The 17674-nt window shown below is 43.1% G+C and overlaps 4 protein-coding genes across 13 annotated transcripts in view; 1 reads left to right on the plus strand and 3 right to left on the minus strand.

Annotated features, from left to right (window-relative positions):
- Camta (Calmodulin-binding transcription activator) overlaps positions 1-3907 on the minus strand; it is a 78739-nt gene extending 74832 nt beyond the window's left edge. For 4 of the 7 annotated variants that reach the window (XM_076521107.1, XM_076521102.1, XM_076521100.1 and 1 more), the window contains exon 1: positions 3641-3907. The gene's annotated coding sequence lies outside the window, so the exon portion shown is untranslated. The remainder of the gene's footprint in view (positions 1-3640) is intronic. The other 3 variants (XM_076521103.1, XM_076521105.1, XM_076521106.1) reach the window with 2 other exon arrangements.
- A 1877-nt stretch (positions 3908-5784) lies between these two features.
- Positions 5785-9082, minus strand: AP-2mu (adaptor protein complex 2, mu subunit). Its single transcript, XM_033476347.2, has 5 exons — positions 8928-9082; positions 7723-8103; positions 7402-7652; positions 7062-7318; positions 5785-6981 (listed from the first exon to the last, which is right to left on the minus strand). The coding sequence occupies exons 2-5, from the start codon at positions 8060-8062 to the stop codon at positions 6501-6503; spliced, it is 1329 nt and encodes a 442-aa protein (XP_033332238.1). The 5' UTR covers positions 8063-8103; positions 8928-9082; the 3' UTR covers positions 5785-6500.
- Positions 9083-9499: 417 nt separating this feature from the next.
- Positions 9500-11636, plus strand: Pex14 (peroxisomal biogenesis factor 14). Its single transcript, XM_033476354.2, has 4 exons — positions 9500-9767; positions 9962-10291; positions 10354-10589; positions 11114-11636. The coding sequence occupies exons 1-4, from the start codon at positions 9711-9713 to the stop codon at positions 11280-11282; spliced, it is 792 nt and encodes a 263-aa protein (XP_033332245.2). The 5' UTR covers positions 9500-9710; the 3' UTR covers positions 11283-11636.
- On the minus strand, positions 10557-17627 carry Dd (CTD nuclear envelope phosphatase 1-like protein dullard). 4 transcript variants are annotated; one of them, XR_013033176.1, is made up of 6 exons: positions 16672-17627; positions 16262-16328; positions 15975-16176; positions 15649-15866; positions 14871-15003; positions 13924-14059 (listed from the first exon to the last, which is right to left on the minus strand). XR_013033176.1 is itself a non-coding variant. In XM_033476351.2 (5 exons), the coding sequence occupies exons 1-5, from the start codon at positions 16768-16770 to the stop codon at positions 13914-13916; spliced, it is 732 nt and encodes a 243-aa protein (XP_033332242.1). In that variant the 5' UTR covers positions 16771-17559; the 3' UTR covers positions 10557-13913. The 4 variants fall into 4 exon arrangements, 3 of the variants coding, with proteins under 3 accessions (XP_033332242.1, XP_033332243.1, XP_076377228.1); XM_033476351.2 differs by lacking the exon at positions 14871-15003 and having other exon boundaries at positions 10557-14059; positions 16672-17559; XM_033476352.2 differs by lacking the exon at positions 14871-15003 and having other exon boundaries at positions 10557-14059; positions 16681-17557.
- Between the last annotated feature and the right edge of the window lie 47 nt (positions 17628-17674).

Here is a 17674-nt window from a genome sequence, read left to right on the forward strand (position 1 = left end):
GAAGCTCGATTCCCCGCCCCTTTAATTATCTTTGTTTCAGCACCACGTGATTAGCAACGCAAGCTGCCCCCGGCATTGATCCAACGCGGCGTGCACCGGGGAAGGATTTTCGACGGTAGCATCTGGCCAGCTCGGCGCAAAGAGGTGCCTGGCGGCGGGAAAAAAATGCTAGCACACGAAGACTTAGCGTCCATTGGTCGACGAGTATAGCTGGCGGTGTCGGTCGGCCGACGATAAAGATAATTCCGGATAAAATCGTAGCGAAACGTGTGGTCGTCCCGGCGACCAACGCGTCGGGAAAAAGGTGTCTCGGTTCTTTGAGCCACTCCATCCGGTTTGTACCTTTTGTCGCGACAATCAATATTTTTTTTAGCTCTACACCGCAGTTCTTTCTGGCCGGTCTACGGAACGCATAAAATTCCGTGTAAAACGGTCGGGCGCATTTTGTTTCTCGTTTTTCTCCCGTTTGCTCGTTTTCCTTTTTTTTCTCTTTTTTTCGACGAGCTCCATTACGGTTGTCCGAGCGGTCACCGCGGCGAAGCGATGAAACCGGGGCACGAGGAGGCTGCGAAAAACTTATTAATATTGCGAAGGTGCTCTATTCTCACCGGGGAACCGTGGCACTGGCTGTGCCGGTCGCCGCGATACCGGATTTATCGATTCAACCGGGTCTAATCCCGACGATGATTGAAGTGTGCCTGAGCGTGAAACTTTGTGTCTTTACCTCGCGCCACACAACAGGTATCCCCCGTATGTGTGAATGCGCCGACAGTTCTATTATTATCGGTGCACGTGCCGCTCTATCGGCAGATAACCGCCTGCACGCGTTCGATACCCGGCCCCCATGCATAATGGACCGGGCACGGGCGCCCGTATATTCGTTCGCCGTTTTCAAACGCACTTCATTTACGCGGCGCGATCCAGCGGCGGCGTTTCTAACGTAAGCGAGCTGGCCAGAGACGCCCGACGGGGCTCAACAAGTCCAAAGAAGTCGGTCTGTGTCTACTTTTACTTGCGCCAGCGCCGCTGCCAAGAAATCTTTGCACGCGACCGCGATTATTAGCGAGAAAAAAACTGCGATTGCGCGAACTTGGACGCGAGTTTTAAACAATGCCCATTGTAGAACGCAAAAGACGCAGCATCTCTTTTGCCTCTCTCTCTCTCTCTGTATTTCTTTCTTTTTCTCTCTCTCTCTCTCTCTCTCTCTCGCTCTCACTATTTCTCTCTCGCTCTCCGTCGGTCTCTTGTCTCGAGGCAGCTCGTCCAATAAGCTTTTGTGCCCGCTTATCAGCTTGTTCCGGTGGCTCGGCAGTTTTGGAATTTCTACAGCCAATTTCTACCGAAAGAAAATTCCAATAACGCCTGCCAGAGGATGCTCGGAGGACGCTCGAGGACTGCTGTTTTTCAGAAGAATCTCGCGATAGAGGGGCCAGAGAGCTGGCGTGACTGAAGCGCATTGTGAGAGGAATTGCACAAGCTAATATATCACCGAGGAATGTTGATTCCAAGAACGAAAGCGCGGCCCACCCTCGGTACAAGCTTCCGGGCAGTACCGAGCTGCGTTTTCGGCGTGGCACGGGGGGGCCGGTTCTTATGGAACGCGGCCAAAATGGTGAATTTGATCGCGTCTCGCGCGAATTAACCGGAGGAAAGTAGTGTTATAATAAACGCCGAAGGCTCTCGCCTTTTGTCCGAGCGTCCCTTCGATGTCGGAACGGCGCATTAAGCGCAAAAGGGTTTCCTTAAACAGAAGCTTACGACTTGGCTTCTAAGTTCCGCGCGGGATCGACCCGGCGTGCTCGCCGCGTCCGTTTCGTCTTTTAATAGCCCCCGGGGTTCGAAGTGAAAATTTCAGCCACCGACGAATATCGATTATCGTTTCGGATGGATGCCGGCGCGATAAGATGAACGATAAAACACGCCGCTCACGATCGGGAGCCGAGCCGAGCGCGAGAAACGGGATGAGAAAGAAAGTCGGGCGAAGAGAGGGTGGCAGGGGCCCTGGTCACGATTTAACCGTGACAATTCGATGCACGAAGGAAGCCGTAAAAGGTGGCTCTGCTCGGTGTCGGTTACGACAGAACTACAAGTGGCAGGAAACGCACACAGTCCCGCGCTTCTCGTTCTTGATAACAGCTGATTACGACCGGAGCCCGGACTCTACGCCTCCGAGCCCGAGCGTATCACGTTGCCTGCACACGTTCGCCTCGCGCTTCTCAATTATTATTACACACGTTTCCCGCCAAAAACCGCCGCTACCCGACCGCCAATCGTTACGTTACGCCGACCTACCCTCGACCGAGCCTGCTACACGACATCCACCAACGCGAGCTAACCAGATTTCCTCTCCCACGGCTAACCATTTGGGCACAATGCAGATAACCACTGCAATTTATTCCCAAAGCCCGGTACATGCTTCGTAGAATTGCAGGAATCGCGAGCGAACGTACAACGATGCCCTCTAAGCTCCTAGACAGACTTAGCAAACGTGCTATCCCCGAATTAAATTGTCCGAGAAGTTGCCCCTTGTGCTCTCACGTTTCTTAGACTTCCGAACTTTTCTCGTAACACACCATTAAGTCATAACAGTAGGTTACTACTCCGTGCATTACGCGCAATTGGTAGAATACCGCCGATGCAACCGCGTTACCATTGCCAACGAGACAATGTCTTTATCTAGCGAAGTCTTTTGCTACTTGCACCACGAGATGAAATTGCGGTCCCGCACCAGAATAGTTTCGAAACAGGTCTAGGCAGCTCGAGGATCGCCTGGGTCTTTCCAATTCCGCGCGACGCATCCTCGATAACTGCCCGAGTTAAAGAGTCCATTAATTAATCCAGCGTACCAAGAAGAAGATCCGACGTCGTTATTTCGTTTAAACGGCCGAAGCAATTTGCGCCGCGACTGGAAACTCGAGACAATAGAGGATCGCACGGGTCCGCGCGAACACGCGTCGAAGAAGGACTGCACACACACGGTAGCTGAGCTAGATCGAGCAATCTCTGTGCGAGGGTGATCAAAGCGTAGCACGTTACCAGCGCCCGGAGGTATCTCACTGGCAGGTACACCTTGGGGACCGAGCGGCGAACACCATGCCCGAGCAGGCAGGGCAGATAAGAGATGAAGAAGAGGACGGAGGCGGGTAATTTCGGGGCTGTTTCGCGGGCAGGTCCAGGGGCGGGTGCACGTGTCCGGGTCGAGTAGCTATAGACACTCTATACCCTGGCGCGACAGTGGCACGGGTTTACGGTACGCACTAAAAATAGCGGTACCCATAAAACAGCACCGTTCGAGAATCGCCACGAGACCTCGAGGACGTGGCGTACAACCGCGGTGGGTAACCTAAACATTGCCAGCCCGGCGACAACCGTTCCCGTGCGCTGATAAACAGCGAAACAGAGGAAATAACGAAAACGAAGACGCTCGTCGACGAAGGAGAAATTATCGAAGCGGCTGATTAGATTGGGAAAGCGTGTCGCGTCGATGGGAAACGTTTCGACGGGCTGGCATAGTCTACCTTGGATGGGGCAGGGTGCACGGGACAGGCGGACTGAGCCCGCGGACACCTAGGCCCGGGGTGTTAATTGGCGAGCGTAAATCGCGAACGGACGGACGACAGCTCGTACGCAAAATACTCACGATATCCGTGGCCCGAGTGACAGAAGGCTCGTCGTAACCCGTGTCGAGATGGCTCATCTTCGGACGGTTGTTTACGCGACGGCGACACTCGGTTCGACGCGGGTTCACCACTTTACCACCGGCCCATGCTCGTGCATTACTCTCGTCCGCGGATCTCTCGGTCTACCCGTTGATTTTCACGCATAAAATCGTAAGATCACGCGTGCCTGCGCTCGCGGTCGATCCTTGGAATCCATGACAGGTACGAGCACGGGTATGGCCGTGGTTCGCATGCGCCGAACCACAAGTTATCACGCTCTGCCACCGAAGAGACAGGCGGCTAATACGTATAGCCGAGGAACTACTTCGTTCGAATGAAAATTTCGAAGCTACCCTGGCTAAATCGCCCGAAAGCCACGCCGAACGCTGCCGAGCCGGATCCCATCGGGATCCAGGCCTGGACCCTGGCTACCGAAGCTCTGGACCTATCTCGACGCTGCGTGTACCGTTCGATCGCGGAATTTAATCTATTGGATTCGGTTGTTCGTACCGTGGATGACGAACGGGATTTCAAAGATTTATCTTTTTTATCGCTAGCCCCGGTTTCAGGAGGATTCTACGGTTTTTGGGAATTTGGAGGTCGAGGAAGCTGCGGGGCTCTGGGAGAGACCGATTTTTTGGTACCGGGTCTCTGCAGAGTGCTTAGTAATGCAATTTTTATATTTTGATGTAGAGTCTAGTCGTTTGTATCTATTTTACCACATAAGGAGAGACCACATCCAGGAATTCGCACCATTTGTGTTTTATTATGTATATTTTTATAGCATGCAATTATATGTATATGGAAATAATTATTAATTTATTTTGCAGCCACTTTCAGGAGACACATGCAAGTTTATTAGCCCAGATGAAAAATACACCATTTTATTGTTTAAAAGTGAGATCTTACACTGAACCTCCTTGCTTCTCAAAGTATATTGAACATCATACTTACTCTATCATATCACAGAACAATACACAGACTTTAAATTACATTTATCATATTAAAACCTATGAGGCTTAAACCTAAATTATTGTAACCATTGGAGAGAATGAAAAATTTGACAGAGGAAACGTATAAAATATTGTATTTACTAATAGAACGGATCACTGAAGCCCTAAAGTAGGTCTGGGTCATGTCTAACCCAAAGCAACCTTTTCCACTTTCATCTCAGAAGCTAATCTACTGTGTCCACATTATAAACTTTATTCTATAACCTTATCCTAAATATTCATACCATTTCATTATTATTATTATTTAAAATATTGACTTACCTAATCCAAATCCAAACATGTCATCCATTATTCAATCCACTAATCCTCCTAAAATTAAAGAATTATTTAACCCCTATGTCCAATTCGTCAAGAAAGTACGTACAACTATTCTGCATCATTCCTGTGACAATAACGCACCATTTTTGTCATTATTTTCGTATGCAATCTGTCATTTATTCTTCGAACACTGAGCAAATCCGCTGTGCGATTTGATTTAGTCTACGCAATCTTAAACATCGTTAACTAGAACTTCCGGTACAAAATAGTTACTAAATATTAACTACTAGGTTAAAATGTAAATCAAGAGCGACGGCTTATTATCGGTTCGATTACCAAAAATACAAGGTTTATTAGTTGTTGATATACAAATGAACTAATTAGTAAATCATAATTTCAATAATTTGAAAATTAATGTAGATCGATATCGACCATTCAGCGCCACCACCGCGATGTCGTCAATTGACTTGCGTCGTCTAATTTCACTGGAGTTTCAAAGGCTACCACAATCCCGCCGCTTTGCTGTGCTCCGAGGGTCCAAAGTTGCTGCAGAGAAAATAGCCGGAAAATTGAGGAAAATCTGGATGGTAAGCTGCAGCCTTGGTGCAACGAAAGGTAAGAACACCATTGTTATCGATTCATCGATAAATCACGGTCAGAAATTGCTCTGACAGTGTTTTTCTTGCGGAGCCTGTGTCCAAGCACAATGACCGTTAGAAAGATCTAGTTCGCGACCAATGGAGTCTTGAACAATTTCGATGTTTCCAACGAGGTACAGACCTTGTCAGACCATCGCGATCATCGCCAACTGATTAATTCGATGATTAAAAGATGCTATGAAAATAATCCACAGGTTAAATTACATATATACTTTATTATGCATATGAATCTTCATATAGAGAGACAAAATTCTTTCATTACAATGAGTCAAGGTATTCTCTATTCGGTTTCATAGCTGACAACAAACGGTTTCAATGATCTAATGATTATTCAGCGCATTTTACAATTAACCACTGATGTTCAACGTTGCTAGCAATTCTTTCGATATATTATATGTATATATATATATATATATATACTTCGATACCAAAGAGGCTTTTGGTAGCCATGTTTCTTTCACGTCTTGTAAAAAGGAATGAACAATGCTATCAACTTAGAGATACACAATTATTAAATATATATAGACAACGTGCACACTTCGGATTAAAATCTAAATCGATCTACGAAATTATCTTTCGTTAATTACCATAAGAAACAAAACAATTCTTACTAAAATTCGATTGGAATAAAATGTACAAAAAAAGAGAATACTCCTAAATAGAATGTACACGCTAAAAATATACCTTACAAAAAAAACTCGATTGACAAAAAAATATTGGCACAGAAAGACTTTCTTTTTTCTTTTTTTATTTTCCTCTTGGTATCTCGATCTCCCATTTCAAAGTCGTTCGATCTGAGTATTTCAGAGTTCTGCTCGATGTATGCGCCGGGAAAGAAACAATATTTGTTTAAAAAAGTCGTATTTATGCATTGAGATTACTCATTTACAATTGATTGGGATGGGACGCCATTAACATCGCGTCTCGTACAGGCCGCTCTTGCCTATATATCTCACCCACTTGATAACGTCGTGGTCGGAATAATTCAACTTGGACTCGAACACTTTCAAGTAGCGTACTTTGAACCCAGATGGTGCGAACGGTACCTCGAATGTCATGGATATCGGTGGCCGTGTCCATTTCTTTTTCGTGTCGGTTTCCAGCAGATCGATCTCCGCGGACAACTGGGTCTCCTTCATGCCAGGCATTCGCTTGATCTTCCACACAATCGCGTTCTCGGATGCTTTGTACTTTGCCTTCCCTTTCAAACAGATCAATTGCACACCCGCGGTGTTTAGAGGCGTTGGTACACGCACTTCTATCTTCTGACCCAGCAGAGACGGCTTAAAATTCGATTTCAGCACTGCCTTCACCTCCATCTTTGTGCGTCCCACCTCACGTACCAATGGAATGACACGGAATGGCAATGATATATCCTTAGTTGTACGGTATCTGTAAACCACGAACAGAGACGATTAGAAACTTCTAGTAGCTTAGAGCGACAGTTAGAATCTCATTTCCAAGACACTTACCTCATTAACTCGAATTCACCATCGGGTGGAATGAAACTAATGGCATGTTCTGTCTCAAATTTACTAAGCTTTACGCATTGATGGAATTGGCAGTCATCGATAACAACAACAGGTTTCCCAGACCTGCTACCTGCAGGGTCATCTCCACCTCCTCCCAGACCACTTCCACCCTTCATACCCTTAGCTTCCATAACAATCTTATCATTGATTCCAAACTTGCATTCTGGCATTCCAGAGAGATAAGACTTCATCACAACCTGTTGAAGTAGAGGCATGAATTATTATGAAATTTTGTGATACTTTCTTCTGAATCTCTTAAACAATGAGCTTGGATATGAACCTTCCCAGCAACATGCGCGCTAAGCACTTGGCCCTGAGGGCTCATTAGGAGATTCACAGATTCCAGGACATCCAAGAATAGCTCGTTGCGCCTGTACTTAATTCCCTCTCTTCTCCACCCAATCTGACCAGTTACTTGAGAAGTTATTTGTGCTTGCTCCTCCTTCGTCCCTGACTTGACACCTTGTTGAGTGATGAATGTCTTTAGCACTCCTGTGTCACAATTCTGTGGATATCCAAAGTCCAAGATCTCTGCATATGAAATTCCTGTTAGCCCCTGCCATCGCCATCTTAGTAATGCATTTTTCATCAAGATACCAACCGTCTAACAGCTCATAAATCAGCACAAAGTTGTTCTTAATGTTCTCTTCAGAGATCTTGCCAAAGTACGACTGCATAACATCGATGATCTTCAACAAGAACTCAAATACCATAGCTGCATTAACATTCTGTTTGGTAACAGCTGCCAACCAGATGTTGGCACGTTTTATGTGAAAGAAGGATGTTCTTGCAATGTTTGTAACCGGTGAGCGTACTTGTTGCCTAGCATGGATAACATTGACACGAAATGCGTCCACTGCATTCCGACCAATGTCATCCCGATAGACTCTGGAGATGAGCACCTCACCCTTGTGATTGTATACAAACAACCCCCCTATCATCTTGACAGAGGGCACTCCTTATTGCTTTGACTACAACCAACCTGTAAGCAAAGATCCATTAGCTGTTGATTGCTATTGCAACTACAAACTTCCACACGTTCTAAGTAAAAATATTAAACAATGTTAATAATCCTGGTGAACAGATCAAGCTTTAAATATTATAGAAAATATTATCTGCAAATTGGGCTCAGGAATATTTCTAAATAAAAATGAGGAACTTGTAAGAAAATGATTAAGAGAAAACAAAGTTTGTACATCCGAGCTCTAAATATTGTAGAAAGTTCTTCATGCAAATTAGGCTCAGAGAAAGCTCCTAATAAAATCAGAGCACTCGCAGTAAAACAGAAAAAATTGTGTGAAAACAACTGTTTATAGAATAGTTTGAGAAACAAATATCCATAAAAAAGAGAGAGCTCTTACTCCAAACTGAATTACCAAAATTGGATGGCCTTTAAATTTATAACCTTCTTTTCTGGTATTTACCCAAGCCCAAAAGGGACTTTAAAGAACATAGTAGCAGACTCTCGACAAACGATAAAACAACAAAATTGTATGAAACGTACTCCGAGGTGGACGAACTTCGAGAACGTTGCGTTCGAAGAATCAGGTTTTAATATATAGGATTTCTTGGTCGCATAGCCGTCCGTACGATACAACATAAATATACGTGTACTACACGATAACGCCCCTTTTCTTAAATGACATTTGAAGTTCTTTGATATGTCTTGTAAACGGTTAGTATTATTGATCGGAAATGGTGCTGCCTATACCGTAGATAATGACATTATCAGGCGTACTTTTCAGATAATTTTAAGACACGGCTGCGTGTAATTAGGAATTTTTAGTATCGTAAATGATCACTTACGCATGACTCTTATTGCCGATAGTAAAAATAAGCGATACTTATTTGTATCGGCCTCCGAAAGGCACGGTATCGGTACCAACCTACTGGTACAAGTGCGAACTATCAAATGACGAAAGCAACACCCACTTTTCTGTACTACGTGTCTCAGAGATATATGCCGTTACAATCAATTATCGAAATAAAGAGAACTGCATGCCGCGAGCATCACGATTCTGCTGCATCAAAGTTTAGATTGAAGTTGAAGCGGTCGCGCTCATAACTGCACCCCTTCTGCATTTGTAGGGCAAACAGGGTTGTTGTATTGATTTCAAAACCGGTAGTTACACATTTACGAAGAAAATCGATATTTGATAAAAAATATAAAGAATCGCGGAAACGCGTATGCAAGATCGTCGATCGGTTTCCATAGTTTCGCTAAATCCCGAGCGAATATTTAGCGAACTGCAAAATTGAAACCGCTCGATTCCATGGCAAAACCAATGAGCGTTTCGAAAACATGAATCGCTGGCTTTTTAAGCACCGCAGAATTCGTACATTTCGTTGCGAATGACGTAGTCTTTTTTTGTGCGAAATACAAAGTCCAAAATCTTGTTACCTGAGTATTTAAACATTTTTCACCATCCACGGTGATTAGTATATCAGCGTTTTGTATCAACGCCTGCGCGCCACAATACGTTCACGGGATGGTTGTGTGTATGTTAGTATTGTAAAATGCGATTTGTATTGAAATATCGGCTACCGCAAAGTTATGAGATTGTAATTTAAGTGGCGACAGTTTTAATTATGGCAACGACTGACCAAGATGCGAATAACAATAACCTCCCTTTGCGGGAGAATTTAGTAAGTTTTTACCTACGATTAGGTTATACTAGTACTATATATTGTTCTTACTGGTTTATCTGATACGCGTCTAAAGAAAAAAAGGTTTCCGCGCACCGATAAAAACCGATCACGCATATCGGCACATGGTTACGTAAGCTGCACCAGGCTATTCTAACAAAATTACAGCTAATTATTTAACTCTTTCCTTTAAGGTCAAAACTGCAGTGGAATTTTTACAAAATCCTAAGGTAGCAAGTAGTCCTACAGATCGTAAACAGGAGTTCCTCAGGAGAAAAGGCTTGACAGAGGAAGAAATTAGAACTGCATTTCAATTAGCTTCTGTCGATCTAACTGCTGACCAAAATGTTATTCGCAAACCAAATGATTATACCGTGGTGCCTATGCTACCACCGGGTAGGCTCTACCCATCGTATATGCAAGCCCATCCGTACCAAATAACATTGTTCCATAAAGTTAAAGAGTTCTTTAATGCCACTGCTCTGATCGGTGCTACCATATATTGCGTGTACTGGTTCTACAAGGTAATTCCAACGTGACTAGAACAGTGGATAAACCCAGGGCTTATGTTTGTGTTGAATTGCAGAAATTCATTGAGCCATTTTTGTTCGGGAGGAAAAAGAAAGATAGCATAAAGGACTCTGTCTCAGAGCTAGATAAGACTATACAGAATTCTATGAAAGAGGTGAAACAATCCATTTCCAAGGTGGAGGATGATGTACAAAAACTGACACAAAACCAGTTCATCGATCCCATGGTACCGCAGCTGGTACAAGAACTGAAACAAGATTTAGCTAGTCTTAAGTCTTTACTTTTATCAAGGTATACATCTAGAAATACTGTTAGGATTTAACACTTGTACATGTACACACGCATAGACACCACAGAATTTTAGGTGGTAACATTTATTGCTATACAAAGAGTTCGAAATTTGCTTAGACGCCGCTAATCCGATCTCGAGAATTTATACACATACGCCCACGCAGATAAACATACAAATGTCGATACAACTTTCTCGTAACAGGACATTCTTTATCTAAAAATACAAAAGTAATACGCTCCGTTTCTCGTTTGGAAAAAAGCGGCTATAAAATATATTTATATTATATATATATACATATACATGTTCGTTCGAATTTGAATCGGTTACAAAAAGAAGTCGTGTCGTAGAAAGAACACAGATATACACATACTACTTCCAACACCGTTGTACTAACACCGACAATCAGGATTTTGTTCCGCGGCAAGTCGAGTCATTTTTCGTAGTAGAAATGTGAAAAAAAAACGAAATTTTGCTTTTGTTTGTGGCATCGTCATATTCACCAGAGCCTTTGAATTTGAAACAGAAAACAATTTCCGAGTGCGCCGGCGTCTATACCGCCGTGGCAATTAGATGCCGCCGGTACAAGTCAGGAAAAACAGAGCGAACGGGAAGATGATTCTGGAAGTGGAAGTAGCACTAATAATTCCGATAGTTCTCTGGAAATGATTCGCGAGGATCCGCCCAAGGAGTGATCGAACAATATTCCATGACCGTACATTCACTTCCATCACGAGAGTCTTCGAGATAAATAGGATATTCTATGAAGTATATCCGACTTTGGAAAACGACGAAAAGAGAAAAAAGAAATGTTACCAGAAATACAGCAATAGAAACTGATCATGTGTAATATACATATATGTTGGGAATCGAGTGTGCTGAAATATTTTGTTTGCCCAATCGAACGTTTAATCATTCATCTGTTCCGAATGAAGTCGTGCTTTTATTATTTCTAGAATGGGTACGTTTAAGGCTGCTTATGACACAAAGGGATACATGTAATACATCGTTTGTTCATTTTTTAAACAATAATAATAATTCTTGTAAAACTGCTGGTTATCACTTAATATCTCTCTTTAATAAGTACCTAGAAAAATTCAACATTGTTTTCTTTTCGTTTACCCTTTGGTTTACAACAACAACGTGTCTCACTGTTGCCACCGAGGACCTCGTATCGCCATTGTTACGCTGGCGATGCGAACTTTTTCTAGTCCTTCGATCGATAATGCATCGGGGAAGGTATGAGAACCAAGAAAATAAGTACTATAGTTTTTTTTTACAAACTAAATATGTACATTTTAATCGGTACTTAAATTTATGGAGACAGTCGCAAATACAAAGAACCACATTAAGCCACTGATCGTATTATTTATACAACGAATCGTTCTCAATCTTTTGTGTGTTTGTGTACGTGTGTATGCGTGTTCGGAGCTAACAAAATCATTTTAATCTTCGGGCATATACATAGAACTGCATGGGAAATACATACATGTACATACAGACACGTTATGTACAAGAGATTTTCGTTTCTTTTAAGTGTGGTGTTGCGTGATCCTGCTCTCTCTCTCTATACATATATCCTATATATAATTATTTACCCATGGCTAAATCGTACTTTGGGATCAATTACGTTCGGTAATCGGAGATCCGCGTGAGCAACTCGTTCGACACACGTCAATAAATAAACAAACGTTCTCAAGGTACATACAATTGTTTATTCGAGAACAAATCATCGTTTTCTTGTCGGCTGAATCATTATTGTGCACATGGGTGTGTATCCTCTCCCTACCTATCTTTGTCTCTTCAATGAAAAGTTTTTCTCGTTTATGATCGACGTAAAACCGATATTTATATATGCATACATAAACATACATGTGTATATATGCATATATAAATATTCTGCGAAGTTAGTCGTTTAATGGCTTAATAATATACTGTCCATTCACGCGGTCCAATCATTCTGCAGCAAATGCCTTCCTCGTCGTAGTATGTACAAACTATATATATAATGTTCAATAGTACTTTTTGAGTGATTAAACAAGCGAACAAAGTATACAGTCGTACAAATCGATTGCAACACCCTTTCGCTGTTATTTTATTCGTCTATTTTTATTCTCATTTTCTCGCATTTTTTCTCTCCTTTCACTCTCTCTCATTCTCACTCTTCGACACTCAATTTCTCTTTCTCTCTCTCTCTCTTTCACCGACGCATTAACATCGTTACACAGCATTTCAAATAATTCTAATCCTTTCTAAAAAAAATTTGATGAAATTAAATCGCCTCTTCGTAGTTCTTTAATACTTCCTTTTTCTTTATTAGTTAAGTAATCAGGATAGCCGCCTCACTGATACAGTGAGTCGCGGCTGAGTCCGTTTCGAAGTGTGACTTAGTACTTCATCATTGTTTCCGTTTACGCTACGTGCTAGGTTCAATAATATTATTCATATATAACAGAAATAATTCGTTTAAAAAATATAACACTTTTTTGCTTCTTCCCCCATCTCGTGTGTGGCAAAATAGCACTCGACCCTGCCGCGGTCACCAGTTGAACTGTACCATTTCTTTTTCTTTTAACGGAAAGAAAGAATTTCACGCTTTTTCTAGGATCATCCTTGAACAATTGAAAAGAGAAGAAAAAAGAATAATAAACGTGACTAGGTCGAAAAGGAACGATTCTCTAACGGTGCGTTAAAGGAACGATTCTCTAACGGTGCGTTAAAGAAGCGAACGACACGATGTCGGGTCGGCAACGACCCCGGAACGCAGCAGGGTCAAACGTTCGGTAGAATATCTTTACAATAGAACAAAAGTATTTAGAGTGAAACATACGAGTCTACAATAGTTCAAGAACTCGATCTTTGGCAAATACATCTTTCCCGCGAAAACATTGTGTTTGTTGTGTGTATTGTTTGTTATGTGTGTGTCTCCCTGTATACGTGTACACATATAGGGCCTACATGTGCACACGTATCGTTGTTGCGCACACAAGAACATAACGCGAAATATATCAGGATGTTTTGTGCTGACATAAATAGTTCGGTTGAAGGTCCCACTCCCTTTTACGTAATCGCCCCTTGTTCGTCTTGTTCTTCTTCATCTTTTTCTTAAATCTTACTCGCTACGGTTCTTTTTTCGTGTTTCTGTCATTTAACGAGCGTAGAAAATGAGGACAGGGTAAAGGGATCATCGTTTTCATCATTCAGGCAGCATCCTAACGTCTATTATCCGTAACAATAATAATCCTAGATTAAACACGCTAAATTGTTTTCACCTCGTCGTAGCTCGGTCTCTAATGAATCTAACGCACCGATCGATCCGGACCGTGCTACCAAGTATGATGTAAATGTAAATTCCTCGAAAGAACGGACCGCACGTCTTGCGTGAAACGAAGCGCATCCAAAACCGGAAGCAAGCTCAACAGAGCCGTGTCTCCCGCGTCGCTAAACCACGATTTGATTGGTATCGCGTTATCTGTTGGGACAAAAACAAACCAGCTCAGCTCGGCGAACTATTAAAACACCTCGCGACGCCTCATAGTTATCGATCTAACGCGCTCATCTTGAAAAACGAACGCACTGGGTGTCTCGACTAAATAAATCACCTAAAGCCAAAAAAAAAACACGATTCTTTGTCTAGGATACAAAATCAATTTCTGTCGTAGAAAATCGAATTCCAGTAGAATCTGTAGGGTTACATCTCGTTCATTAAATTACATGTATTTTATGGGGCTTTCTCTGCTGAATTATTAAAGAGAACTATTAAAAAGCGTTTGTATCGTCTTTCAAAAATAGTTCGACTACCAATAACGGTAGATCCAACGATTGCACTGGAATAACTTAATTTAATTAATTAAAGTTTATCAATTTAATTTTGGAATTATTATTCATTTCAAGTTCGGATAAATCTTGAAATAACCGTAGGTTATAAAAATGCGGACATTTAGGTGATTCTATTTAGCCGAATCAGCCTGCAAATTACGCGAAAGTATAGCTAGCATAACATCCAAGAAGTGCGGCTTCTAATGCTACTTATTTGCGTACACTAAATGGCCAAAAAATCTTCTCATTTTTTTTTATTACGTTCTGAAAGTTTCTTCACGATTAGCCGAGAGAATTTGTTGGCCAATCGAATGCGGAAAAATAGTAGACGAGTGTAGAGACGTGACGATACTATTTTCTTGGATGCTACTCGTGAGATGCTCAGAGCGTGAGAAGTAGAATCTAGTCTATAGATTGATACCTGATGGCACAGGGACAATTCGATTAAAAAAAATATACTAAGCTGAAATTATTCGCCGTGTTCGGCGTACACTGTCCAGTGTATACTCAAGCGGAGTAGCATTGGCAATTGATCGTATTTTACATGATCCATAGGCCTGTATTCAGTGCTTGCTTACAGAACATCAACGCTGATAGCTGCAAATAGATATGGTTTTCGATCAGATTATACTGAGCGGTAGGCCACGGTGCTTGTATAGCCGAACTATCGCAAAAGATTCTTGTTGGAAACGAAATCGTGCGTAGAAAAAAGAGAATGCATTGAGATTACGTTGCACAATGGTAGAGTCGATATCGGAGTATCGGTGTTTCAGAGAACGTTGTAAAAATGAGAAGAAACACAGCCAGAGTTCGAGAGTTCGTCGAGATTATGATTTAGCGTATTGCGTATGCACTTTCTACGAAGAACGCGGTGACGACTAAATGCGATGCGGTACGATTTACGAGAATAGAATTCTCTTTTCGTTTTTTTGGGAATCGTCTGTACGATAATTATGAGAGATATTCAATGCTTGATCGTTCTACTGCTGACGGTTGTGCACATGTAAGCAAGTTCTGACTACAGGTCGAAACACGATGCAACAATAGCGCCGAAATTATAATTGCAACGGCATGAACGTGCATATTAATTAAAATTTCATGATTCGCGTGACCTATGCGCGCGAACAGATTTACACACAATTGTTGTATCGTGTGACAGTGTGTGTGGACTAAATAAATTTACGTGAGACAAAGAATTTGTTTATGAACGTTAATAGAATCGGAGGGGATCGGTATACTTACGTGGATAAGCTCTGTAGGCTCCAGGACTATTATCAAGTATAAAGACTGATGCTAGATCTGAACAAATCGCAGACAAGTCTTTAGTATAGGAACCCAGTTCTGGTGTACAGTGTTGTCTATAATATCTGCGCCTTAGAATACCTCTGTTGTTATCTAACTTATCTGCGACAGCTGCTCCATAGATTTCCATGGATGCAGTGAAGACCACTAATTCATACCTAGAAAAAAGTTGCATGATTTTTCACAATCCGATAGAAAATTCTCCAGATTAGATACGATCTTATCTGGAGACGTGCTTAAGTACAAAGTTCAGGCGAAGAACTTACCATTGACTAACAATGTCTAAAAAGAAATCTACGTGTGGTCTCTTATGAACAAAAAATCTGACTGGATGTCTGTCTATCGTCACCTTGAGGACAAAATCTGGAGGTGTGCCAGGCCTGACCGTCGGCCTTGCCACTCCATCGTGATGAGAGTGAATTAATGTTTCGTCTAGGTCCAACACTAATACTTTCCTCCTAACTATACCTGGAATACACTTAATTATATAGAAACAATAATACGCATCGCGGTGTTGCGTTGCCACATCGATCATAAATCCAACAATACTTACTAAGCCTGTGCCTCGACAATGGAGATAATGGGAAGATTTCGTACTTAACAGGTTGCATTTGTGATATCTAAAACAGTTAAACAACTATAAAAAAAAACACCAATTTTTCTGGCTTCTCAATGTAAACAGCAGTGAACAACTACTACAACGAATGTGCGGCGATCAAGACCAAAAATACTACGGGTAGAGATAAGAGAAACAAAAATTCAATAGCATAAGGACGAACATCGACTGCAGCCAGGGTTGCACTACTGTCAGAAGAGGACGAAGATTCGCCGGGAATGGTGAAAGCGACGGCCGACGGTAGACGGCCGGATGCGATCATGGGAATCGCATGGGGCGCAGAAGAGGCGACGGAAACGGGAGCGAAAATAAAAACGGGATAACTGAGGCGCGAAGCACCTACTTACGGCTCTAACCTGCTTCTTAAGGAGAAAGCAGACGCAAGTCCACACACGGGAGGCCATCAAGAGGAAAGCTCTCAACCCCATCTGCAATTGCTTCAGCATCTCTACTGATCGTCTCACCGGGCCGAAGTCCGGCAAACACTTTATCTCCAGTGTTCCGTCTGCGTTCCACGGGGTTTCTGGTCCTCTTGTTTTCCGTTTGCGACACTCCGGCACTACGGGGCCCCCGAGAAAAACCGTGGTGTCACCACGAACGAGCGCCCTGTGTCCCCCGTAAACAAAAGGTTCCGTCACGCACGGGACCGGTCGCACCGAATCTGAACAAGTTAGAAGCACATTACGGGCCGTCCGCTAACGATAGCGCTCAGCACGTGCGAACAGGCATTCCCGTATCTTGTCATGTTGTTGGCGAAATAGACGGCACGGATCTTTTCTCACGCACACCACGCAGCGGCCGCCATCTTTCGCACATCGACCCAATTTTTCCATGCGCTACGCTGGCGCGCATCGTCTTCGGAAAATTCTGTTTCGCACGCGTGCGGAATTCACGCGGTTCGAATTTTCCGTGGGCGCACGCAGCACGTGGAAAAATTTCGGTGCACGTCGACGGACCACGTCGGCCGACGATTGCATAATCGGTCCGAAGATGAGACCGGCCTGCGAACACTATGCCGGACCTAGCCCAAACAAGACTCGTGCCGGAGCTTGAGAAAATGTTTTTCCCGAGCTTTCCCCGCGGCCCGCGCGCTAGCTATGGCCAGCGGTGCTAGAAAAACTGCCGGCAAGCAAGACCGTGGGTGCTGTGCAACGAGCGTTAACGCGTTCCACCGAAGAACGGTCATCGTGACAGATATCGCTGCGAAAGTAAGCAGTTTCCCCCCGCAGCGATAAAACGCATTGCAAGCTGCATCGGATTAACTTCTGAAGCATTACGATCCGTCTGTTGCGTTGGGAAACCAAACCACGCGGTCGATTCATTGCAACGAAGATGGCGGATCGGTTAATC

The sequence above is a fragment of the Megalopta genalis genome, chromosome 4 (assembly GCF_051020955.1).
Source record: "Megalopta genalis isolate 19385.01 chromosome 4, iyMegGena1_principal, whole genome shotgun sequence".
Lineage (NCBI taxonomy): Eukaryota > Metazoa > Arthropoda > Insecta > Hymenoptera > Halictidae > Megalopta > Megalopta genalis.

What these genes read in the sequence shown, in the direction of transcription:
- AP-2mu (XM_033476347.2), bottom strand. Translation starts at nt 8,062, where the DNA reads ATGATAGGGGGGTTGTTTGTATACAATCACAAGGGTGAGGTGCTCATC. An exon ending in GATTTATGAGCTGTTAGACG is followed by an intron (nt 7,653 to 7,722) that starts GTTGGTATCTTG and finishes TTTCATATGCAG; the next exon opens with AGATCTTGGACTTTGGATAT. An exon ending in GCGCGCATGTTGCTGGGAAG is followed by an intron (nt 7,319 to 7,401) that starts GTTCATATCCAA and finishes CTACTTCAACAG; the next exon opens with GTTGTGATGAAGTCTTATCT.
- Dd (XM_033476351.2), bottom strand. Translation starts at nt 16,770, where the DNA reads ATGCTGAAGCAATTGCAGATGGGGTTGAGAGCTTTCCTCTTGATGGCC. An exon ending in TTAAGAAGCAGGTTAGAGCC is followed by an intron (nt 16,329 to 16,671) that starts GTAAGTAGGTGC and finishes TAACTGTTTTAG; the next exon opens with ATATCACAAATGCAACCTGT. An exon ending in ATTGTCGAGGCACAGGCTTA is followed by an intron (nt 16,177 to 16,261) that starts GTAAGTATTGTT and finishes AGTGTATTCCAG; the next exon opens with GTATAGTTAGGAGGAAAGTA.
- Pex14 (XM_033476354.2), top strand. Translation starts at nt 9,711, where the DNA reads ATGGCAACGACTGACCAAGATGCGAATAACAATAACCTCCCTTTGCGG. An exon ending in TCCCTTTGCGGGAGAATTTA is followed by an intron (nt 9,768 to 9,961) that starts GTAAGTTTTTAC and finishes CTTTCCTTTAAG; the next exon opens with GTCAAAACTGCAGTGGAATT. An exon ending in GCGTGTACTGGTTCTACAAG is followed by an intron (nt 10,292 to 10,353) that starts GTAATTCCAACG and finishes GTTGAATTGCAG; the next exon opens with AAATTCATTGAGCCATTTTT.